This window comes from Grammomys surdaster, unplaced genomic scaffold (genome assembly GCF_004785775.1).
Source record: "Grammomys surdaster isolate TR1022 unplaced genomic scaffold, NIH_TR_1.0 125704, whole genome shotgun sequence".
Taxonomy (NCBI): Eukaryota; Metazoa; Chordata; class Mammalia; order Rodentia; family Muridae; genus Grammomys; species Grammomys surdaster.
In genome coordinates this window covers 1554236-1579849 of record NW_021620539.1, presented here as the reverse complement: position 1 = coordinate 1579849, position 25614 = coordinate 1554236, and the positions used below count along the sequence as shown (strand labels likewise).

Here is a 25614-nt window from a genome sequence, read left to right as displayed (position 1 = left end):
AGCTAGGAGAAATAGGAGGGATTCTCAGGCCTCGGAGAGGTGTAGTTTTGCTGGTGTTGCCAGTTTGATTTTCTGGTTTCCACTGTTGAGAGAGAGTAATTTTTGTTTTGTAAGCCACTCAGCTAGTGGCAGTTTGGTAAAGTCTAATGCAGAGACCAAAACCAACCTCCTGTTTTTACTTGTTGTTTTATCACGTTTACCTTGGGTTCTTGCTTTACTTCATGTTCTTATGTTCTTACGTTCTCCTTTAGCATCTAAATCAAAATTGGAAGGATTTTTTTCTCTACTTGCATTTTCTTCCATCTGTAGGTGTTTGTTTGTTTGTTTGTTTGTTTTAAAGACAGAGTCTCACCACGTAACTAAAGCTAGCGTTGAACTGCCAAGGACTCAGAAAAGAACAACAGGTGTGCACCACCGTATTCTGAGGTCGATTACGGATTCTAGTTTGATGTTCACGTCTTTTTTTCTGTAGTTTGTGTCTTAAACAAACAAAAATCCCTAGTTTCTACATGGTTTAAACTGAGCTGTTTTCCCATGTCTTCAGTTGTCAGTGACTTCTTCCTGGTTCCTTATTTCCTTATTCCGGATCTTTGTCCCAAGCCTTTATGAATAGGCTTGTTTTAATTCACTCTTGTGTACCTTGAGGTGTAGTGGTGAGGTAAAGGGAAGTCTTCAAGGTGGCTTCAGTATCAGGGGTACATTCTTTGTTGATTTTGTTTCTTCCCTCAGTGCAGTTCAGTAACCTGGAAAGCTGCTGGTGTTACAGGTGATGAATAGGGCGTTGGGGGTCGGGCTAAGAAATGAAGTATAGGAAGCTCTTCCTAGTGTCTCTCCCCTTTCCTGCCTCACTTGAGTAGGTGACTTCATTACTGGGTTGAATACTGTCACAGGCGGTTCTCAGGGAACACGATGCTGCAGGAGGAAACAGAGCAGTGTCACAAATGGGTTTTACTTTCTCAGCCTGGATGGTTTTTACAAATTAAAACAGCATATGTGTTTTGATTTCACTCACTATCATTGTTTTCTAAATGTAGCTTGGTAAACTGTCTGATTTTACAAATGATTTGTTTAATTAGGAGCTTTTCACTTCTCATCGATTTTAAGTCCAATTGAAATATCTGACTGGAGTGACAAAAATATCTGAAAAGGGAATAGTTAGAGACCTTTGGGCCATTCAAGGATGAAATTGTTTCCTACCTTTGTCTCTGTTTCTGACATTTCATGTAGTCAGCAATGTGGGAGGTGCTCTGGAAGGCTGTCCTGAGTGATGTGGAGAGTGCTCTGGAAGGCTGTCCTGAGCCATGTGGGGGGTGTTCTGGAAGGCTGTCCTGAGCCATGTGGGGGGTGCTCTGGAAGGCTGTCCTGAGCAGTGTGTGGGGTGCTCTGGAAGGCTGTCCTGAGCAGTGTGTGTGTGTGTGTGTGGGGGTGCTCTGGAAGGCTGTCCTGAGTAGTGTGGGGGTGCTCTGGAAGGCTGTCCTGAGCAGTGTGAGGGGTGCTCTGGAAGGCTGTCCTGAGCAGTGTGGGGGTGCTCTGGAAGGCTGTCCTGAGCAGTGTGGGGGTGCTCTGGAAGGCTGTCCTGAGCAGTGTGAGGGGTGCTCTGGAAGGCTGTCTGTCCTGAGCAGTGTGGGGGGTGCTCTGGAAGGCTGACCCCTAGCAAGATCAGGGCTGTATCATTCAGGGCCATGTCTGTTTTCTTTACTAAGAACCCAGGGAGCATTCTTTCGAATGCAGCTTTCTGAGGAGAGACACAAAGTGGCTTAGCTCTGTGAACTGACCTAGTTGGCTATACTCTTCCTGGATAGTGGACTTTGGTAGACATACATAAACACAATTAGGCATTTAATGTGTTAGTTAAAGGATTCATCAGAAAGATGAGGGTATTTAGGAAAATGGTTCGGAACGGTGATTTTCTGTGTGTGATGTCTCGTGCAGGCGTGAAGTAAAGGACCATGCTCTTGTTATCCGGTTACTTTTCAGAGTTGCATAGGCTCCTATGAAGCTATCTGTTTTGAAATTTTTAAATTTCAGTTTTTGTATCTCAGGTGTATTTTCCTAGCAGTGGTTACTATAAATATTTGTGTATTCACAGTGACAAATAAGAAATTGACTACTAGCAAGTAGAAGAGGGACATTGGAAGAGGAGAGTTGTGGGAGAGTGAGTCAGTCTTTATGCACGCACAGAGCTGTAGAACATTGTTTTGTGTGCTACTAGGGCAGAGGTGAAGTCCTGTGCTTGCTTTTACTACCTATGGTTAAACTGGGTTTTAGAATGAAATCTGTAGGGAGAAGAAAGGAAGACCTCCCCCGACCCCTTGCCCATCAGTAGCTAAGATTGAAAGAACATTGTAAGATAGAGTAACCTGAGTGTTTGAAAAATTGTCTGGAATTGACTTCACTGATAAACATTTCACTGAAAAACATTTCGAGCTTACAGGCAGGGGGCGGTTTATATGTGAAGACTTAAGATGTAAGAATGTGGCAATGTTAAGTGTTGGGCTGGCCGTCCCGGTGCTGCTCAGTAACTGCTGCTGAGTGTCTGGAGTCTGTTCAGGAAGTGGGGGACAGTGTACCTCCTTACCATTTTTATTTGAATAATTCAACATCAAAGATATTAGTTTATAAACTAAAGGCATTTTTATTTATTATCTATTTTAAAGCAAATTTGTACTTTTGAATTTATAAAAATTACAGTATTATATTTACATCAGAACTGTTGTGTGATACAGTGAGGTCTACTCTTCATACTTCTCTTTGCTTGTAGAAAATTATGCTCCCCTGTTTTCCATTTCTGTTCTTTCTGGTCTTGCAAGAGCAACAGCTGATAGTAAGCAGTTGATTATTTCTTTGTATGGTAATAAATTTTCTTATATCAGCTCTCAAGTCCTTGATTTGTTTTTTTTACTTAGGCTACTTCTGGCTATCCTTTTAATCATTTTAGATGAGTTGTGAATCTATCAAGTAGTTTTATATGAGGCATAATGAAGCTATTGTATTTAAAAAGATGTTCTAGTGTGAAGACTTTACTCAAAATGTGTGTTTTTATTGGACTAACTTTTCTAGGATTTATTTTGGAATATGCATGACTCAGTTTACTTCTAGGTGCATTGAACAGTGTGCAGAACTGTGACCAGGCTTTAGTTTCGTTCTTACTATATATAATCCAGTTAGTTTCTGAGTTTAACCCCCTTCTCCCTGGGGAAGAAGTTTTTTCTCCCTTTTATGATTATGGCTTATGATAGATATGTATGATAACACACTTTGCAAACTATGATGTGCTCCATAGAAATTGCTTGTGATGCTGGTGTGTGATGATCTTAATTGGTCCTAGGGAAGATTTTCAGACAGTTTAGTTGTGTATTTGCCACCTCTTTATAAGTTTGGTATATTTATTTCAGTCACTTTCAACTCTGTGTAGTTTCTAAAAGATACTGGCAGCTGCAGATTTTTTTAAATACTTATATGAGCAGTTACTTTACATTCTGCTGTGTGCGTAGGTGTGAAATGAGGTCATTTCTAGAAAGACTGGTGAGCATGATTGTTGCCTTCAAGTAATGGAGTTTAGTTAAATAGTGATTACTAAAACATAGGCCCACCTGGAATAAACAGTGGTCCTAGAGAACACAGGCCTTGTGCCAGATACTTTTCACAATTTTTAGATTAATAATTTTACACTTTAAAATGTGTAAAATGTAGCCGAGCGGTGGTGGCACACACCTTTAATCCCAGCACTTGGGAGGCAGAGGCAGGCGGATTTCTGAGTTCGAGGCTAGCCTGGTCTACAGAGTGAGTTCCAGGACAGCCAGGGCTACACAGAGAAACCCTGTCTCGAAAAACCAAAAAAAAAAAAAAAAAAAAAAAAAGTGTAAAATGTGTGTTGTGCTATGAGAAAGAAGTGTGGTTATCTTTGTGTGCATATTTCAGTGGAAAGCAGAATTGAGTGAGCTGCTACATTGTATCACTGGGTTGTCAGAAGGCAGACGGTATTTGTGATGAAAGGGCTGAGTGGTCAGTCTTAACAGACCTCATCCATTGTGAAACATGGGGAGTGTTAATTTTGATGCTGCACTCAGGAAGGACTAGAACTAGATTCACCAGTTCTGTAAAACTATTTTTCTGGCTTTCTTTTGGATTTGTGGCTGGACAAGAAACCCTCATTCAGAGTCATAGATCTTAAAGTAATTTTTTGTTTTTGTTTTTTTACTGTAAGTACTTATAATTAATTCTTTTCTCCTATGTATGGTGTATTACTACATTGGTAATCTGGAAAATTAGCTTTTGTAAAGGAAAAAGTACTGACTGCCTACCTTTGCTTCTCAGGTGTGCAGTTTGGTAAGCTCATCAAAGTTTAAATGCCGAAGTTCTAAAGTCAAAGCAGCTTGGGCACACCATGCATATCTATCAGATATCAGATATCAGATACTTGTGCAGGATTAGATCAAGTCAAATATTTATTCATTTTCGATTTGGCTTGATTCTCTTATATTTCATGGAAGCTAGAAAAAATAAAAGATGTGCTTGATTCTATGATTTTTAGTAAAATAATATTTAAGTTCAGAATTAAGTTAGTGCAGCTCATTTTTATTTTGACATTATTGCTTGGCTTAAAGTACAATTATACTTAAAAGAAGATAGAAATATGTAAATTAAAATTAGTTCAAAACAAGTATAGCTCTTTCCAAGTAAAATTTTGGGTAGCTACTAGATTCTGTTACCAGACTTTTCTGTGAAGTATTTGAAGTTTTAGTTTTGCTGAAAACAGTTGGGTTTTGGACCTGGACAGTGATGTGTCGTCTTAATAGCAAAACCCACAGCATATTGTTGGGGAGAGAGTTTGGAAACAGCAACTCTTCTGGACTCTGGTAAACCCACGTGTGGCAAGTACTACCCACTTTTCACTAAGTCCTGAGTCATGCTTTGCCATTCTGAAGGTGGTTATGTGCTTTAACACCAGGATTCAGATAAGATCAGTGGCAAGCGTAGAAAGAAGTGAAAGCACTGTTATGTGGTGCAGATCCTCAAAGTGTAGCAGTGCTGCTGCTGGAACAGCCTCTGTTAATCCCGGGACAAACATTTGCTGAGCACTTTGATTGTGCTAAATCCTGTGCTAATAATAAGCAGGAGGGAAATGATCAAGATAGCCTATGTTTTCCTAAGAGCTCTTAGCTAAGCGAGGGGCCAATACTTTTACTAAGTATAGAACATTGTGATAAGCACTGCAGTAGGTCACAGTCAGAGGTAAAAGAGCTCAGCGGACAGAGAGGATATTATTTTTTCTGTTCAGTAATTCAAAGAGTGTAATTTATTGAGCACCCAATATATAGTGCGCCATTAAAAAAAAAAAGCCAAACTACCTAGTGAGTGGTTAGCATTCTTCAGGAGAATCCTCCGAAGCACCACCCTTCTGTATTACAGATAGCCAGTGGGAGATTGGATGCTTCAAAACCTGGGGTTAGTTACCTTTCAACTGGGTAGAGTCCTTTGGCTTTACTTGGAAAGTAGACAAGCAAGGAGAAACTCTTTAAGTACTGATCTTGGCCTCTTTTCTACCCTCCCTCTCTTCTATTCCTTTCTTCCTTTCTTCCTTCCTCCCTCCCTCCCTCCCTCTCTTTCTTTCTTTCTTTCTTTGGTGTGTGTGTGTGTGTGTGTGTGTGTGTGTGTGTGATTGACAGCAGTGGCAACAGGCAAGCATAGCAATGCTGGGTGACTCCTGTGTAGGCCTATTTACTGGAACGGTTAGCTTTGCAGTTGTATGGTTCCTTAAGACTTCCCCAGCCTTTCCTGGCAGTTGGCCTTGCAGCTAATGGACCTAGGTTTTGGGTTTCTCAGCTCTTCACAGCTGCTACTGTTATAGTTTGCTTTGTCGCTGCATGGCTGCCACTGCTTAGGAGGTAGTTAATATGGGAGGTAGTTAACAGGATCTCCCGACCTCCCACCCCCATCCAGTTGCTGCTTCTGTTGCTGTTGGTCATAACCTGTTTCATAGCCTTCTGTAACTAAGGGCACCTGACCATCAGTGCACTGGAGGTCTGCTTGTGGACTGCTTAGCTCGCCCTCTACTGTCTGATCACTGCTGGGCACTTGTGCAGCTTTGTGCCTCTGCTGCTCGTCAAGGCAGGTGCAGAATTTCCTTGATTTTGCAGTTCAGCTAGTAGATCCATCTTCTCTGCAGTTTTCAGAACAGCTGGGAACTCTGCAACCTCTGTATGTGTTGTGCTGCTACATCTATTGCTGCCCCCACTCTGTGGCCAATGTCCTGTCTCATGCCACTGGCTGGCCTCTTCCTGCTACCACTGCAGTCTGCTCTACTAGAAGCAGGCAAGAAGAGCCCACTCAGGAAAGTCTCTTTATTGAGCCTAATGTTGCCACACTAGGAGAGGCAATACAGGAGTGTTAATTAGTTGGTTCAAAAAGTGATCCTCCTTTGTACAAATGAGGGCTTATGCCAGTTATGTTATCGTTCTTTTTGGGTCAGTCACAGCAGCCCTGCTAGGCCACCAGGGAAAGTGTATATTCCCTATCTGACCTAGGTGGTAATGATTGCAGGGTCTCAGTGCTTCGCAAACCTTTTTTTTCTTGTGACCTCTTTTTGTTTGAAACAAATCTATTTAACACCAGGTGTATCAATATCTAAAATAGGTGGACAGTGTCAGCAAGACTACTGAGTGGGTAAGTCACTCACTGTACAAGCCTTATGATGTGAGTTCATCCCCTGGATACCACAGTGGTGAGAGAGAACTACTCCCAAAAGCCCAAGTGTGCATGTGCACACAGAGAACATAGTGAAAATTTAAAATTCTAAGACAAATATACACATTACAGTGTACGTTCACTGCTAATAAGTCAAATATAAGTCAGAAAATTCATTACAGGTATAATTTTCCCACTTACTAAAGACAAAATTAAGTTTGTGTACTAATGATGTAGCTGTTTGTTTTTACATAAACAATTAGATTGGTAAATATTTGATACTACATGATATAGAGTATCTTCAGAATTACATGTGAAGCAAGCACTACTGATCCCCCACTTCAGAGTTTTCATAGCTGATGAATATCTTGATTATGTAATAATCAATGCTGAGAATACTGCTTTGCATACATACATAGTATAGCATGGTAGAAGTGTGTTGACGTAGTGTTAACAACTTGACAGGTGTTAGTGTTATCTGAGAGATGAGTCTTTGGATAAATCTGTGGGGATTCTGTTAGGTGAGGTGAGCTGACCTACCCACTGCAGGTAGCCTCATTCCCCAAACGTGGAATCCTAGAACACATGCCTGGGCATGCGCATGCGTGCATGTCTCTGTCCACGCTCCTGTGTTGTGTGTTGTGACTCTCCTGTGACAGTAGACTGTAACCTCAGCTGGGAGCTTTGCTTACAGTTGGGGGTTCTGAGTCGTAGCTTTCTAAATCATCTGCTTTTAACATTACAGTTTTGAGAAAAATGTTTATGTATTTACTTCATATATATATATATATATATATATATATATGTATGTATGTGTTAGTGTTTTTCTGCATGTATGTATGTCATGACATATGTAGGGTGTGAGTGTTGGATCTCTTGGAACTGTATTAAAGTTGGTAACTGAAAGTCTGATGTGTGGGTTCTGGGACATAAACCCTGCTCCTCTGAGAGAGCAACAATTGCTCTAAGCTGCTGAGCCATCTCTCCAGCTTCAACAGCAATTTTTAAAATAAAACATTCTAATATAATACAATTTGGAGATATATAATTTGTTACAGGTTGAGGGATGATGGTAGAAAAATATGAAAAGTCTTTGGTTTCTCTAAACTATTATCTGTAGGAGCAAAAAACTATATGTATTTATATGTATACATTGTAGTTCATAATGTACAGTAGTCTTAAACCTGAGTCAAGGTGTTCCAGGCAGTATTCCTTGGTTGGCAGTTTGTGTTGTAGCAGTGTGTTCATCAGTGCAGGATGCTCATGTTGTGTGTTTAAAACCAACACTGCACGCAGTAAATGAGCATGGTGCAGCACGGGCCAGCCCTTTCAGAAACAGATTCAGTTCATTTTTTTTGCTTGATTAGCTTATCCTAATGCTTTACATAGGATCAGGTGGGGTTGAAGAACATTTTTTTTAATAAAGTGTTTAAATAGAAATTGCCCTGGAATAAGCTACTGCCTGTTGGGATTGACTTTTTTACCTGAGTTCCTGGTATTCCTTTTCCTGGTATTCCTTTTCTCTCTGCCTCAGCTTCATTTGCCTCAGTATCTGTGAACAATGACACTGTGGTATAGAAAGTCCCCAAAGAAGGTTGAATCTCGCTGTGAGATTTTAGAATTTGTCTCCTGAATCTGTAGTTCTTGATTTTCCTTTGTGACTTTTATGTTGTTCATGTATCTAAGCAAATTTGTTTTGTTTGGGAGAGCAGCTTGCTTTAATAGTTGGTTGTTCTTTAGGCAGTTAAGATAGAGCTGATTTTCTTTTAACCTGAAAATTGACAGCAGCCAGTGTTTCCTTTTCTGACAACCATGATCTTAGTTGGAAATTACTGTTATTTCCCTTCGTGATTAAGAAATGATAGATAGTGCTATTCTCCACACACTATCGCCCTTAGGTAGGAAGTGTGGCAACTTGGCAGCCTCCTGGCAGCCCCAGATGGCATGTTGCACTCTGGTCAGTGTTCGTCATACATGGAGACCATGGTCTTGAGGCAGAGGGAGAGTTTTACATGTAGTTGTGGCCTACTCTGCTACCTGGTTCAGGTCGCTGGAGCAGCACCTGGATGGTTTCAGGGCTATTCTCCTGGTTGTGGGACTTAGTAACATTCCTTAAAACCCCGTTGGGTAGATGTTTCACTTGCTGCTTTTTCTCAGCTCTGAATCTTGAGAACTGGCCTCTTTAAGAGGAAGAAGGAAAAAATGAAAGGGCTGGAGAGATGACTCAGAGGTTGAGAACACGGGCTGCTCTTCCAGAGGACCCAGGTTCCATCCATAACCCTCACAGAGCAGCTCAGAACTCTAACTCCAGTTCCAGGGAATCTGACGCCCTCACACACACTTACATGCAGGCAAAACACCAATGCACATGAAAGAAAAAAGAAAGAAAGAAATCAAAATAATGGCTTTGCTAAATAAGCAAAATATACATTAAGATTTATTAATTCATATAATTTTATATAAAATTAAACAACAGTGCTAAAGCCTCTAAAATTCTTATTCTTGAGGTGGGCATTTTTGTTTGTCATTTTCTTTTTAAAAATATTTTATTTTCTTTTTATTTTTTAAGACAGGGTTTCTCTGTGTAATAACCCTGGCTACCCTGGATTCGATTTGTAGACCAGGCTGGCTTTAAACTCACAGAGATCCACTTGCCCTGCTCTGTCTCCTGAGTGTTGGGATTAAGTGTTTGTGCCACCATGCCTGGCTCATGTCTGAAGACAGATCCATACTCTTTTGAAGATAAACTTTAAATAAAGCAGTCATAAAAGCTTGATGATTTTGAAATAAAAGTTCGAGGAGTCTTGGTTGTTGTGTATAGCCTGAGTACTTCTTGGGTGCTCCAGACATGGCATGACAGCAGAGACTGTGACTCCCAAGAGCTCTCTGCAGTTTCTCTAAGTGCTTAAGAGAAAATAAAATACATCTTCTGTTTCTACTAAAGGATTGGTCATTGTCTGCGACAGTCACAGCTCAAAGGAGAGGGGTATCAGGAATCTTGGTGTGGTGATATAGCACTTGGGGTAGGGGCAGATGGGTCTTTGAGTTCCAGGACCCCTGTTTTATATAAGGAGTTTGAGGTCAGCCAGATCTACACAGTGAGACCCTGCTCCCCACATCCACACTTCACCTCCCCATCCCCCCAAATCTTGACTAGGCATAGATAAAGCCTTAGTTTTTCTACTCTACTCAGTTTTTAGCAGTTACTTTACCTTTTCCATTTCTACCTTTTCCATCTGCCAGTCAGGATGCTAGGATAACTAAACGTTACCAAGCTTAGGACTTGGCAATGAAAAAAGGACAACATCCCAGGGTTGTGTTGGTTGTCTTCAGTAGTGCGTGTTCAGTGTCCTGAAACAGAAGGAAGGCTCTGGGAGTCCTGCCTGTGGAAACACACAGTGAAGGTCCTGGATGCTGTTGTGCTAGGCATGTCTTACAGGAACCCATTCAAAACTGTGGTTCCTGTTTTCTGTGTTGAAATGTCTTCATAGAATACAAGGGCATACTTTTGTAGTGTGGAGCCCAGCAACCATTCATAACGTTATCTGCTCTAAAGTAGGAGAGCTTTGTTCTGTGAATTAGACCTGAGATTTGGAAAGCAGACTTGTTTAATAGAATTACTAATTCAGAGTTCTTGGCAATGTGGCTTTAACTTTCATATTATGGAGAAGATACTTTAGGCAATCATTTCAGCTTTTTAAATTTTTGAAATAACCAGATAATAAAATGTATTCAATACTTTGTATTTTAATTTTTCTACATCTCACTGCCCTACATCTCTTTATTTAGAGTTTAATTTTAAAAGACTGAATCCATCTTAAGATCATGAGCTGGGTATGGTACTGAGGCAGAGGCAGGTGGATCTTGAATTCCAGGCTGGCTTTGTATATATAGTGAGTTCCAAGATAGTCTGGGTGATGTAGAGAACCTGTCTCAAAAAACAGAAGCCAAAGCAAAGCAAAAAAACTAAGAATTTTTTTTTTTTTTAAGAAAGGGGGAGAAGATAGAATTTACAGCCAGTTGGAAAATTGTAATTAAGCAGTCAGAATTTTGAAGATAGATCATGGTAGATTTTAGAAAACATCTGGGTTATTTTACCAGCAGTTATGACTTAAATGCACGTTTAAGAGCTCTGAGCCCTGCAATACATGTGTTGGCTTCTGCTGCTGTTTGTATGCATTCAAAACATATAGTAGTGCTTAAATAAAAACTGTGGTGTTGATGTGTCTTTCAACAAATGATGCTGTTCTAATTTAAAATTTGCATTAATTAAGCAATATATTTTTGAGTGTTTTACCTTGAAACTAAAAACATAATGCAGACTACCTGTAAATCACCTGGCTATCCGTAGAAATCACTCATAACCTCCAGTCATTGTTTTGTATTTGCTATAAAGGATATCTAAGGAAAGGTTCATCTCAGTCATTGCATATTGGCATTTGTCTGTGTTAAATGGACATACATATTGGTCATTGTATGCCACCAGCATTTTAAGTATTCCTTTATCAAGCAATTGTTATTTGGGGAAATGCCTAGGAGAGTCATTTCTTCATTAGGTTAGTATGAGTTCACTTAGCATCTTAAAAGTAAAGGTCACACAATGGAAGAGAAATAGAGGCAAAGACTGTTCAATGAGGCCGAAGGACTTACATTATATACATATATTTTCATATTTTCTGTTGGTTTGGTGTTAGATTTGTTAGGAAAGAAAGCAGAGGGTGTGGGGGCAGGGGTCCACGATTGTCGTTTCCAGGTGATTCTAGTTTCTGGAACTTAGGTATATTGTGAAGTCACTAAAAGAACAGTTTAAAGCCCTTGAGAACCATCTGTGGCCTAGGAGAGTTTGGAGTTGAGAGACGATTGTGGACTGCCTAGTCAGATGGGAAGTCGGTCCTGAGCTTCAAGGGCTCAGTTTGGATTGCCGTTAAGGATGAGGCAACGGAAAAAGGTAAGGAAAGGTCTGTAAATGAGATGAAGGTGTGGCGGTAAGCCACGCGTGTGGGCTCAATTCAGCATGGGGTTTATTGTGCTTTTTTTATATGTTGTCTCTAAAGTAAAGTTCTTTTCCTCATGTAACTATATTCTCAAAGGTATTATCATATGCATTTGTTGTTAAAGAGAATAAGATAAGGACAAGCAGAAACTCAAGGCTTTATTATCCAAAGGTCAGAATGGTCAGGAGGAAGTTGGTCTACTTATACATTTTTAGCTATGTTTATTTGTTTTTAAGTAAATAGGCTTAAACACGGGTTAGATAGAAGTCACAAGGCAGTCACTTTGACTTGGGGAAACCTTAATTTCATTGCATGTATTTATTTATGAGCCTCTCAGTATGTGCCCAGGGTGGCATTAGCCTTGCCTTGGTTTCAGGCACAAGCCTTGACAGCTGGCTACCGATTAGTAGTATTTAAACATTTATTTATTCTTCCACAGTTTCATTCACACACATTTTAATCCTGTGTTCCCTCCCTATTGTCTTCTGTTATTCATCCTTCCTCCAAAACTCTTCTTCCCAACGCCATTTGTACTATGACAGCAATGTATTTACATTGTAAGCAGTTGTTTTCAGCAAATGATATTCTGTATTTAAATGAAGCAGAATAGACTTAATTAGAATGACTAAATAAATGGTGGGTTAAATTGCTTATAATTGAAAACTGTCTTACATGGTAAGTTGATAAATATTTAAGTAAAGACTATATTTACTTTGTATGTGTTGGCAGGGTTTTTTTGCTTTGTTTAGTTTTTTGGTTCTTTTTGTATACTGCTGTACAGTTCTCATTTTTGTTTTCCATCTCTCTCTTCTTGTAGGAGATAAAGATGGCAGCAAGGTGACCACAGTGGTGGCAACTCCTGGACAGGGTCCTGACAGGCCACAGGAAGTCAGTTATACAGACACTAAAGTGATTGGAAATGGATCATTTGGTGTGGTATATCAAGCCAAACTTTGTGATTCAGGAGAACTGGTTGCCATCAAGAAAGTTCTGCAGGACAAGAGATTTAAGGTAAGATGCAGTGCTGCTTCCATCTTCATTGCTGTATAATTTTAAAGAATTGTATTACTCTTAACTACTGGGCCATATCCCTTCCCTTCCTGTTCTTTCCCTTCTTCCCCCCTTATCTCCTCCCCTACTCCTCTCTCCTCCTCCCTTCCCCTCCCTTCCTGTGTTACTTTACTATATAGCCCAGACTTGCTCTGAAATTCATGATCCTCTTCAGGCTGATCTGTTGGCTTGGATTTATTTTTCACTGATTTGTTTGTCATTTACTATATTCCTAAATGATGAGAACCACCAGTAGGATTTGTGACTGTTTCTTGTTTTACTTTCTTTTTCTCTCATCTTCAACAAACAACTGCTGGATTGGGGGAGAAATTATATAAAAGTTACCATTTGGCTTGGAGAAAAAAGTATACATAATCATTTAGCTTGCCATACCTCTCCCCTATTGCATTGACTTACGTTTTTTTAAAATCACATTTATTTGAGCTGTGTTCAGGGTTGAGGGGAGACATACTTATGTTGGGTGCAGTGTGGAGGCTGGAGGGCAGACTGCAGGACTCTGTTCTCCCACTGCGTGAGATCTGGATTGCCAGGTCCGGCAGCAGGCACCTTTACCTGCTGAGCTATCCTAAGGCTCCATGGATTTTTGGTTTTTCGACACAAGGTTTCTCTGTGTAACCTTTGCTGACCAGGCTGGGTTTGAACTCAGAGAGATCTGTTTGCCTCTGCCTCCCCATTGCTGGGATTAAAACCACTACCTGGTGCTCCATTGAATTTTTAGACACAAAATTTTATAATTTTTTTTGATGTAGATCAAAATAAACTTTCTAAACTTATCTGGAGATGTTTAGTAAGTTTATATTAACTTTATGAGGTTTTAAAAAAACTAGTAATTTTATTTAGTGTTTAAAGAAAGACTTTTGGGTGAGCTTTAAATTCTGAATTACATTTATTTCTTGTGGGGGCATACATGTGCTGTGGTAAGTGATAGAGTCAGAGGACAAGCTGTGGAAGTAGGTTCTCTCCTTCCAACTTGTGAGTTGTAGGATGGGATTTAATTTAGATAGTCACATTCCTGGGAAGCTTCTTTACACACTGAGCCAGCTCCCCAGGCCCTGGTAATGGCTTATATTCCAGTTTATTCAACTTACTATAGTGGATTGTCTTTTGTTTTATAATTGACCATAGCAACTACAAAGAATGAATTCACATTTTTCCTTTTAAACAAATTTTTGTATTATTTTAATGACCACGACTCCCACAGCAATGTTTAAATGTTGGCAACTGATCTGATTCTTGCTCTTTTTTTAAATTTGTGGCTGGAAGGTCTAAGTAAAGATGATAGTACATTAGAAGAAATCTTTCTCCATGATTCTGTACTGCTACTTAGCTAGTTGAGTCTTGACAGTTTATAGGTATTTAAGGCGTACTTTTGTTACCCGGCAATCTGGAAGAGAAGTGGTGTCAGTAGCATTGTGCAGATCTCCTTCTGTATTAGAGGAGGTTTCATGTGTGGATAGATAGGCTGCTCGTTCAAAGTTCAAAATATACATGGTTTAAGCTAAATTCTACATCATGAAGGTTTTACTGATGTATATTCTCTTATGTAATAAATGTGTTTATTTTTCCATGGCTTTGCTGGCAAATTTGTTTTACTTTTGATTTTTGCTAATCTGATAGGTGAGAAATGATACGTCACTCCGTATTTCATTAGTGAAAGTTCTAAATAGAGCATAATTTAGACTGCTAATACTATTGCACCACCCTGCCGTGCAGCTGCTACATGCTAGGAATTTAGCAGCTTAAGGAAGGGCCTAGATATTTCATAAAGCCTGGCTGATCCCTGTACAGTCTAACATTCTAGCTGTTTTGCATATATGGATTTAGGGGTGCCTACTGAGTTCTTGGTACTTATTGATGAACTCCACGTATTGTATGGGCTATAGCTAGGCTCTTTCTTCTGTTGGAATTTTTAATTGGGATGTCAATAAATTTATAAATTAGGAAGAATAAGTTTATGACTGCATATTTTATTGGTTTTGTTGTATACTTTTATCACCTATATTCTAAAAAGTGTTAGGCTACATTGCTCAGCTCAGGGTCTTTCCACTAACTTACTCTTTCCTTATGGAATTTACTCTATTCTTCTCCTTAACTACACAGATAGCTGAGGCCTTAATAACATTTGTTCTATTGACCAATTTATTTTTATATATCATAAAAATTATAATTTCGCTTATAAGTCCTTTAACGTGAGGGATTTATATAACTGCTGCTTCATACTGTACTAGTTAGGTTTGACCAGAGGAAAAACTAGATAGATAGATAGATAGATAGATAGATAGATAAGCAGGCAGGCAGATTGTCCTATGCTACTAGTGGTACTGAGAAACAGTTTGTTTTATTGCAAAAATAAGATGAGAAGTAATAAGACTGAGGGAAAAAACAATAATTATCCCCATTGTAATCATTACTTTAAAAGCAATTTTTGGCATAACAAGCTCTATTTTAATAATAATTAACCTGAAATATGAATGTTCTCCTTTCCCCATTCCTCCCATTGTACCATGACATATTACTTAACTAAAATCGGTGTTTGATAGGGAATGTCTGTGATGTAGGGGTAACTTGAGCTACCTACCTGATTGATGTAGGAGTCCTTTAATTTTAAGACAATCCTGAAAAGTGACTTTTAGTATTTGAACCTGGGTTTTACAATTTGAGTATCAGTAAACTGCATTTTAAATTAGTGATCTTAGTTTTATTAACTATTAATTTCAGTTCTCCTTTGCACTAAGTCATATGTTTCAAGTCTTCTGTTTGATTTCTCTTGTGGTTGGGATAAAATAGTGAATGTGAACTCAGTATACTGTTTTATTGTGAATATGTATACATATGTATGTGTATACACACACACATATATATACACACATATACATATACACACATATATATATATATATATATATATACACACACACACACAGTGTTTGAAGGATGAGGAGAGATAATATCTAGTATTCTTAGCGATTTGAATTACTGCATGCTGCTGCTCACATTTTTGGTTTCTTTTCCCCTCTTTAAAAATGTCTTTGTACTTTTTAAATATGGTGATCTCATTTTCAGGCAGTTTCAGTCATACAAAAAATCTTATTTGCTGTTCAAATTGATAAATAGTCTTCATGTCCTATATAGTAATGCTCATTGACCATAGAAACTTATGTTTGTTAACTGGAAGCTAAAAGATAAATGTAAGAAAACTGAAGACTTGAAGGATGGACTCTGGAGAGCCACCTTGTACCAGTAGCACAGTCCACTGATCCCCAAAGATCCTAGCCCAAGTACCTGAACCCCCCCACCCCCCACAGAGCCATATTTTAAAACAAAACAAAACAAAACAAAAAACTACACGCATCTCAACTACACATCCAGTTTCTCAAGATCTGCTATCCTGAAACTTAGGTTACTAGAGCTTACTTAAGGTAAAGCAACTAGATTTAGATAGATAGACCGAAAGACCAAAGTGGAGAGGTTCAGTAAAGGACGTGCTGTGACCCTTGGATGATCCCTTTTGAAGCAGATAGTAGCAGAACTTAAAAGACTAGGGAGAGAACCTGGAGCTTACAGTAAAGGTCCCATCTCTTCTGCACATTGTATATGGCTGTACTGATACAAGAAAGATGATTTGAAGAAAAAGAAAAGTAACTAACAAAGTATTTTAGATTTAGGAAAATACCATAGTGAAGACATAGTGGATATTTTTAATAAAATCAGAAGTAAAGTCTTAAACCTAGAGAAAGAGATATTCATCTGAGGTAAAAGAGGCCTACAGAACACTAAATAGACAGGATTGAAGAAGAAGCTCATCAAGTCATAGGTAAAACATTCAAAACACAGAAGAAAGGGTATTGAAAGCTTAAGACAATATGATCAAGTAACAAAAAGCAGGACCATCAGAATAACACCTGATACTTTTGACAAAATCATTTAAAGCCAGAAGGTCTGGGAGAGATATATAACAAACTCTGAAGAACACAATCATCAACCCAAACATTATATTATACCCAACAACACTATCCACTAAATTTGAAGGAGAAATAAAAGTTTTTTCATGATTAAAGGAATTTATGACCACTAAGCAAGCTCTACAGAGGATGCTGAAGGGAATACTTGAATCTGAAGAGAAGAGGAAACACGAGGATACAAGGAATAAAGAAATACCAAGAGCTAATACCAAGAGGTCTAACAAAACAACACAGAATCAACAAAATGGGAGGAATTAATAACACATCTTTTAATAATAAATCTTAATATTTTTGAACTCTGTTTTTCTATTAAAATGACACAGACTAGCAAATTAGATTAGAAAATACAATACTTGATGCTCCCAATAAGCATCATTATCAATAACTGATACCACTTAAGATAAAAAGATAGAAAAAAGTACTCTAAGCAAATGGAACTAAGTATAAGTTGGTAAAAATATTCTAATATTCTAATTGACTTCAAAGTAATCAAGAGATAAGGAAAATCTATCAGGAGGGTATTATAATTCTAAATATGTGCTAAACACATAAAGAACCTCAGCTTCATTAAAATACTCATTAGATCTAAATCTACAAATACTCTGAAACTACTGAGTGATAATCAAATCAAAGGAGAAATCAAAAAGGAAATTAAAAGAATTGAATGAAAATGAGAACATAACACACTAGAATCTATGGAACATAATGAAGGCAGTCCCAAGAAGAACGTTTACAGCTCTCAGGGCCTACATCGAAAACAGAGATCTCATACATGTGAAGGCCTTGGCAGAATAAGAACAAATAACACCTGAAAACAGTATGTGGGAAGAGATAAGTAAAACCAAGGCTGACATAAGATGAAAACATAAGAGGTGCTGAGAAAATTTGGAGAATTATAAGGACACATTTCAAAACCCTGTATCCTACTAATCTGAATGAATATAAAAGAAACAGATAGATTTCTAAATGACAGTTAAATCAAAGTGAAATATAATTCTAACAGTCCCAGTCAGTGAGATAGAAGCAATAAAAAAATCTCTTCAATAGGAGACCAGGCCAGATGGTTTCAGTGTAGAACCAGACCTGCAAAGACAACAAACTAATGCCATTGTTACTCAAATTATTCATTAAGTAGAAAAGGAATAGTTCCAAATTCTTTTTACAAAGTCAGTATTACTTTGATACCAGATAAAAATCCACAGAAAAAGAAAGCTATAAGCCAATTTCTCATATATAAGATGAATATGGATGCAAAAATTTCCAGTAAAGCACATACAAACTGCCTTAGTTACTGTTGTGTTGCTTCAAAGATACACAATGACCAAAGGAATTCTTAGAAAGCATTTAATTGGGGGCTTGCTTACAGTCTCAGAGGTATAGCTCATTATCTTCATGGTGGAAAACCTGGCAGCACACAGGCAGACACTGTGCTAGAGAAGTAGGTAAGAGTTCTACAACAGAATCTGTAGGCAGCAGGAAGATACAGAGAGAGCTACTAGGCCTGGTTTAGACTTTTGAAACCTCAAAGCCCAACCCCAGTGACATACTTCCTCCAATAAGACCACACCTCCTAATTCTCATAATTCTTCCAAATAGAGTCACTCCCTTGTGACTTAGTATTTAAAACATGTGGGTCAATGAAGGCCTCTATTATTTAAAGTACCACAGTTAACTCCCTGACCCCCAAAATGCATTCAGTTCAACTTCAAAGGTCCTCATAGTCTGTCACAGTATCAATACTGTTTAAAAGTCCAAAGTTCAAAGTATCTTTTGAGACTCGTGATGATCTCTTTACTGTAGACCTCTATAAAATCAAAATAAAAAGTAGGCCACATACTTCCAATACGCAACGGTACAGAATATGCATTAGCATTCCGAAAGGGTGGAAAGTGAGTAAATACTGGACCAAAGAAAGACCAAAAAACAGTCAGGCAAACTGTAAATTCTCACTTCCATGTCTGATGTCTAAGTGCTCTTCAGATCTCCAGGTCCTTGCAGCTTTGTTGACTGCAGCACTCCTTTCCCTTGGGCTGGTCACATTCTGTTGGCAGGTGTCCTTAGCCGGTATGACTCCAGGCTTTTTCCTCACAGCTTCATGCAGTAGCCTCTCTGGGCCTCTGTTCAGGGATGCCCCTGGCACATACCTGGCCTTAGTGGCTTTGCTTAGCTAGAGAAGGAGATTCTACAGCCCTTCTCTTGTATCCTTGACTCAGACAGAGTCATGAGACCCAGGCTGCCAAGACCTGCTGCTTGGTGGGGCTGGAACATGGGCCCCTTAATCAGAAACATTTGCGTCAGCTGTCTGTTGTTGATGGATTTCTTCACTGCCTAAGCTTTTCTTTTCACAAGCTGGAAGCTTTTTTTGTGAAAAAAAAAAAAAGCATCAGAGTTTTCTTTAAGCTTCAATGTTACCTTTCCTGATGCTCTTTGCCCCCTCACACTGTACGTTCTGTATCTCTTTGTCCAGCTTCATCCTTTTCTGCTATAATAAGTAAGAGTCACAAAACAGAATTAATACTAGGCTATCTCTTCACTTTAGCCTTGGGCAGAGTTTTAGGACAAGGGCTAAAACCCACAAGAATGTTCTCTAGGCCATTTCCTAGTATTTTTCCCTTCTGAGCTGTCCTGAGCTAGGCTCTCCACAGTTCAGATTGCCCTCAGCACTGTGCTCCTGCTAGAGCACCCATTAATGTCTGCTTAAAGTGTCCAACAGCATTCTAGTACAAAGTCCCAAAGACTTCTGCATTTCCTCAACAAACAGTATGATCAGACCTGTCACAGCAATATCCCTTCCCTGGTACCAACCTCTGTTTTAGTCACTGTTCTGTTGTTGTGAAGAGACACCATGACCAAGGCAACTCTTAAAAAAGAAAGCATTTAATTGGGAGTTTTCAGAGGTTAGTCCAGTAACCTCGTGGTAGAGAGCGTGGTGTCATGCAAGCAGACATAGTTGCTGAAGATGTAGCTGAGAGTTCTACAAACCTAATCATGAGGCAGCAGGAAGAGAGCAGGGAGGGGGAGGGGGAGAGGGAGGAGAAGGAAAGGAGGGGGGGAAGAGAGAGAGGGAGGGAGGGAAGAAGGGAGGGAGGGAGAGAGAGAGAGAGAAAAAAAAAGAGAGCGCGCGCGCTAGCTAGCTTGCATGAGAGCTACTAGGCCTGACATGGACTTTTGAAGCTATATCTCCTAGTTATTATAATTTTTCAAATAGTCACTCCCTGCTGACTAAATATATGAGATTATGGGTACCATTCTTACTCAGTCCAGCATATAAACTAAATTCAGTAAGGTAAGGTAGGCCATAATCAAGTCTGCTTCATTCCAGAAGTACAGGGATGGTTCAGCAACAAATCAATAAACGTAATCTACTACATAGACTCCAAAAGATCTTTGACAAAGCCTGATCAATCCTGGAGAATACAGAGATAGAGGGCATATATCTACATAATAAAGAAAATTTACAATAAGCCCAAGCCAATATCATACTTCATAAAGAAGAGCTCAAAGCAGTTCCATGAAAATCAGGGATAATACAAGGATGTCCACCCTCTCTATTTCTGTTTAATTCAGTGTTTGAAGTCTTAGCTAGAGCTATAAGAAATGAAGGAGATAAAGGGTATACAGATAGGAAGGGAAGAATTATAGTTTTATCTACAATCCCTGAGGGGAAATCTTTTAGCTAGCTCTGCATCTGACAGACAGCCTGTGTCTGGAATATACAGAGATCTGAAACAAAAACTAAACAAAATTCGATTAAAAATCGAGGCATGGTGACTGGGCTTGGGGGTACGTGCCTTTAGTCCCAGTATTGGAGAGAGAGAGAGGCAAGGAGATCTAAAGTTAAAGGATAGCCAGGATAGATAGAGAAAGTCCATTTCAAAAGGGGTTGGCAGCAGGCATGGAAATCAGCAGAATGTTAAAGAGAAGAAAGACAACTGGCTGAGAAAGATGTTAGCAAAATGTTTAACATCCTTATACTGCCAGGAAAAATAAACTATGACAATCATACGCATTAGAATGCCTAAGACAACAACGCAGATAAGGATGTAGGGAAAGGGAGCTACTGGGCCTGCAGGTGGTAGTGCAGACTGGTGTAGCTGCTGTTGGAATCAGTGTGAGACTTCCTCAGAAATGCTAGAAATAGATCTACCTATGCCATTAGATCTAGCTATGCCATTCTTGGTTATATACCCAAGGGAGCTCTGGATTACTACAGAGATACTTGCTCATCCATGTTCACTGTGTCAGGAAATGGGAATAGCCTAAATGTCCATCATCTGATGCATAAATAATGAAAATGTGGTATATATTTACACAACGGAATATTGGAAAAAGAAAATGGTGACATTTTCAGTCGAATGGTAACTCTTGGTGAGGTAATAAGATTTAGAGAGATAAATGTTGCATGTGTTCTTTCATCTTAATTTAGCTGTGAACACTGGGAGCTGCAGCAATGACTGGCCTGGCAAGACATGCGTACTGATGTGGTAGTGGCAGGACTGTAATGGGACTAGCCAACCACTTTTTAAATTAGATTGAATCAAGCTGCACAAGTTGAAACCCATATCCGGGCCAGGAACTTGTGGCTGGATAAGTCATAGGCCCTAAGGGAGAGCCTACTATTCACTATTTCTCTTATAGGTGGAATAGTATTGAAATGATTCCTATGGGTCTATCATTGTACCTAGACATGGTGCTTGTCTTACCATTCAGTAGAGAAACTGCTTTTTGATTATGGAATGCTTTCCTCTAAATGGGATATCCACATCATTCATACCTCTCCTCTTAAGGCTCAGGAGTCATAATGAAAGTAGTCTGAGTAAGCTAGAGTCAGTGGGTGACTAAAAGGAAACTGTCTTCTGGGTGTAGTAGGGCAGTTACACATAGAAATTTCTAGTAGTTAAGACAGCATGCACGGGACCATCCCTAGCAGCAGTTAGACAGAATGCCAGCATGGAGTAGGAAGGTGGGCATGAGTCACACCCACAGGCTATTAGCAAGTGAAAGCTGTTGGAGAGGGAGAGTCAGTTACTTTAAGGGTGTAGCCCTGGTAAGTTGACCACACTCCGCTGGAAGGCCACACATGCAGGTATTCGGGAAACATCAGCTGTATTTGTGGAGGGGAGAGAAGGGCTTAGTGAGGAGGGGGTAGAGACAAACACAAAGTGGGCTGGTATGGAAGGAGGAGGGGTTGATCTGGGAGACATGAAGGGAGGGGCAGATATGATCAAAATACGTTGTATAAAATTCTCAAATAACTAATTTTAAAATAAAGAGGATAGAGCTGGGTGTGGTGGTACATCCAGTATTGGGGAGGCAGAGGCAGGCAGATCTCTGAATTTGAGACCAGGCTTGTCTAAAGAATGAGTTCTTGGACCACTGGGGCTACACAGAGAAACCCTGTCTTGAAAGATCCAAACAGTAAGAGAGGGGAAGGAGGAGTCAGTCCTTCACATCGTGCTGAGTTCTTAGTAGTGGGTCAGCCAGCCTACAAAAACATGACATAATGAAATCTGAAAGTAGATATTAAAAATATTACAACAAAGTCAGTCTGCCGTTACTCACAGGGTCTAAAATTCATCCTTCCGGGCAGTGGTGGCGCATGCCTTTAATCCCAGCACTTGGGAGGCAGAGGCAGGCGGATTTCTGAGTTCAAGGCCAGCCTAGTCTACAGAGTGAGTTCCAGGACAGCCAGGGCTATGCAGAGAAACCCTGTCTCGAACACCCCCCCCCAAAAAAAAAAACAAAAAACAAACAAAAAAAAGAATTAAAATGCATCCTTCCATGTTCCTTACCTTTATGGTATGTTTATTAAGAGTTTTGGTGTTAGCTGGATGAGTTTGTCCCTGTAAACTCTTTATTATAGCTTTGAGTGGTATTTCTTGGTTCTCTGGTCTTAGCATTTTCATAGTAATGTGAAGAAATTCTTCTTTGGGTGCATATGTTCAGGATTCTGCTGCCTTTTATGCCTAGATGTCTTTTTATATCCTAGATTTTGGGAAATTTCTGTCATCACATTGCATAGGATTTTTGTACATTCAAGAGTTTTCTCAGTCCCTCCTCCTACCCATGGGTTTAGTTAGTACATGTTAACATAACAGTTCTTAGATGTTTTAGGCATGCCTATTATTTTTCTTTGCTAATGTCTGAATGTATTTTTTTCTTTTTTCTCCAGACTTTTCAGTTGACCTTTTATTTTCTGTAGTTTTCTGTCTTCTTTCTGTCTTTGGATGAGAGTCTATCTTGTGTTACTTGGCTTTTACTTACTGCATCTCATGGAGGCAACATTTAATCTGTCTTCTCTGTTCATCTTTGTCCTAAGTAGTGCTTGTTTGGTTTACATGTCAGCATGCCCTAGTGCCAGGACCCCAACACAGCCCAGAAGTCTGTGCAAGTTAGAGCATATTTGGTACTGCTCTTCAGGGGGGTGCATCTTGGCCTTTTGGAGCAGTAGGTTCCTAATACTAAATTATGTTTTATAGTCAAATGGTGTTAAGAGTGTGTTGTTTTGTTGATGTTCAGATTATATCTTTGTTGGTTATATTTTTTGGCTATTGGAAGTAATCTCTCTCTCTCTCTCTCTCTCTCTCTCTCTTACACACACACACGCACGCACGCACACACACACATCTAGGAGTAGAATTTCTGGATCACATGGTGATTCTGCGATTAAAATCTTAAGGGAATGGTAACCTGTTTTCCTAAATAGCTGTACCACTTTAAAGTCCCATAACAGTGTTATGAGAACTATAATTTCTGTCTGCACTTAACTTGAAAACACTTGCTATTATCTACTGGGTTTTTAAAATTCTAAATTAAACTCATCGTAGTAAGTGTGAGGCTTCACTGTCTTTCCTCTTTGTCCCCATGTAAACAGCATATGAGTTTAGCTCACACAAAAACCACAGCACCTGTATTTCATATAGACATTGCCTTAGTCAGGATTTCAGTTCCTACACAAAACATCATGACCAAGAAGTAAGTTGGGGAGGAAAGGGTTTATTCAGCTTACACTCCACATTGCTGTTTATCACCAAACGCAGTCAGGACTGGAACTCAAGCAGGTCAGGAAGCAGGAGCTGATGCAGAGGCCATGGAGGGATGTTACTTACTGGCTTGCTTCCCCTGGTTTGCTCAGCTTGCTTCCTTTTAGAACCCAGGACTGGCACCACCCACAATGGGCCCTCCCCACCTTGATCACTAGTTGAGAAAATGCCTTATAGCTGGATCTCATGGAGGCAATTCCTCAACTGAAGTTCCTTTCTCTGTGATAACTCCAGCTTGTGTCAAGTTGACACACAAAACCAGTCAGTACAGACATATTTTATGTATCTCTAATTTTTTTTTTGCTTTTACTTCATTACAGCTATAAAATATGCTAGATACAATATTGTCTTGTTTGATTTGTTAAAACTTTTTCATGTGGCTTTGCAGGTATGTGATCTGTCCTTCACATATTTTTATGGGTGCTTGAAAATATTACATAATATTAAACTGTAGGATTCTGTATGTCTAGTAGGTGCATTTTATTACTAAGTTTTACTATTAGTTGTGTATGTATGTATGTGTATGCAAGTGTGTCATGGCGCCTCTGTGGAGGTCAGAGGACAATCCCCTGGAGTGTGCTTTCTCCTTCCATTCTATAAGTTCTGGAGATGAACTCAGCTCTTCAGATCTGCATGGCAAGTGTCTTTATCCACTGAGCAATCTTACTAACCCCCTTAAAATGTTTTTGTGTTTATTTCTTTATACATCTGTCTGGATTATGTCTTCATTACTGAAAGTGGAGATATTAAAGTCTATTACCATATTGTTCTTGAAGATTTGTCAGTTTACATATGTAGATGCCATGATATTGGATGGATTTCAGTTAGATTCAGTCTTTTATCACTATCCTTTTTTCTTTTGTTGGGTTTTGACTTAAAATTTATTTTAGCGAATACGTCATCCTACCTCTCTCTGGTTACCATGGAAGTATCTTTTCTGTCTATTCCCTTTGAGCGTCTTCATTTGCTTCAGCTTACGGTGAGTCTCATAGACAGTGCCTGTGAGTAACTGAGTCTTGTTTTGCCTGGTCTCTTCATTGGCCCTTGCTTTAGATTGGTGAGTTTATTCCAAAGGACATTTGTTTTTCTCTACTCTTGTGTTTGCAGTTCGATACTTCTTTATCATTTTGTGGTTTGTGAATGTGATAACTCTGCATTTGCATAGAACCATTTAATCTGATAACTTCTATTGCATATGAAAATTCCATATAGTTGTATATTATTAATGTCATATTTTATTTCTTGATATATTGTATGTCCATTAATAATTTTGTGGTTATAATTATTACTAATTTCATCTTAATTTTTGTACCAGAATTAAAAGTAATTTACATCCTGCCCCTAGAGGCGTTGCAGGTGTGGCTGCTGTGTCACATGTGCGTCAGTAGGTGGCAGAGAGGAAAGAGGCTATGTCTACGCTCAGTGTTCTGACCTGTGAACATCTGAATGATTAGTAGCCTAACATTCCCTGAAAAAAGTGACCCTGAGACCACTACTACTCTGGTGCCACAGGGCCTGGACAGGGAGCTAGCCTGAGACAACCATTACTCCTGTGCCAGGCAGACCTGGAAGGGCTCCCAGGACAAGCAAGCTGGAGACTAGAAGAGCTCTCTCTGTCTGAGACCATTGGCCCCAGGTGTGAGTGAGCCCAAGACAGTCAGCCACTTGGGTAGGCCAGGAGAGGAGTATCAGATGAGCATCAGACTGGTGCCATGGGAGCCCGACGGGGCTAACCTCAGATGAACCCCACTCTTGTGTCACATGGTGTTACAGACCATGATTGAGATGACCCCTGCCTGGTGCCATAATGCACAAACAGGGCCTAGCACCCCTGAGACCACTCTAAGATAACCCCAG

General features: G+C 39.5%; 1 protein-coding gene and 1 non-coding gene across 2 annotated transcripts in view; both read left to right on the top strand.

Moving 5' to 3' along the window:
* Gsk3b (glycogen synthase kinase 3 beta) overlaps positions 1 to 25614 on the top strand; it is a 136355-nt gene that overhangs the window by 36769 nt on the left and 73972 nt on the right. Inside the window, exon 2 of the mRNA XM_028788194.1 lies at positions 12499 to 12692. Coding sequence (XP_028644027.1) covers positions 12499 to 12692 — 194 coding nt within the window. The remainder of the gene's footprint in view (positions 1 to 12498; positions 12693 to 25614) is intronic.
* LOC114639444 lies at positions 25092 to 25223 on the top strand. Its single transcript, XR_003714011.1, has one exon. It is a non-coding gene; the product is annotated as a small nucleolar RNA SNORA17 (small nucleolar RNA).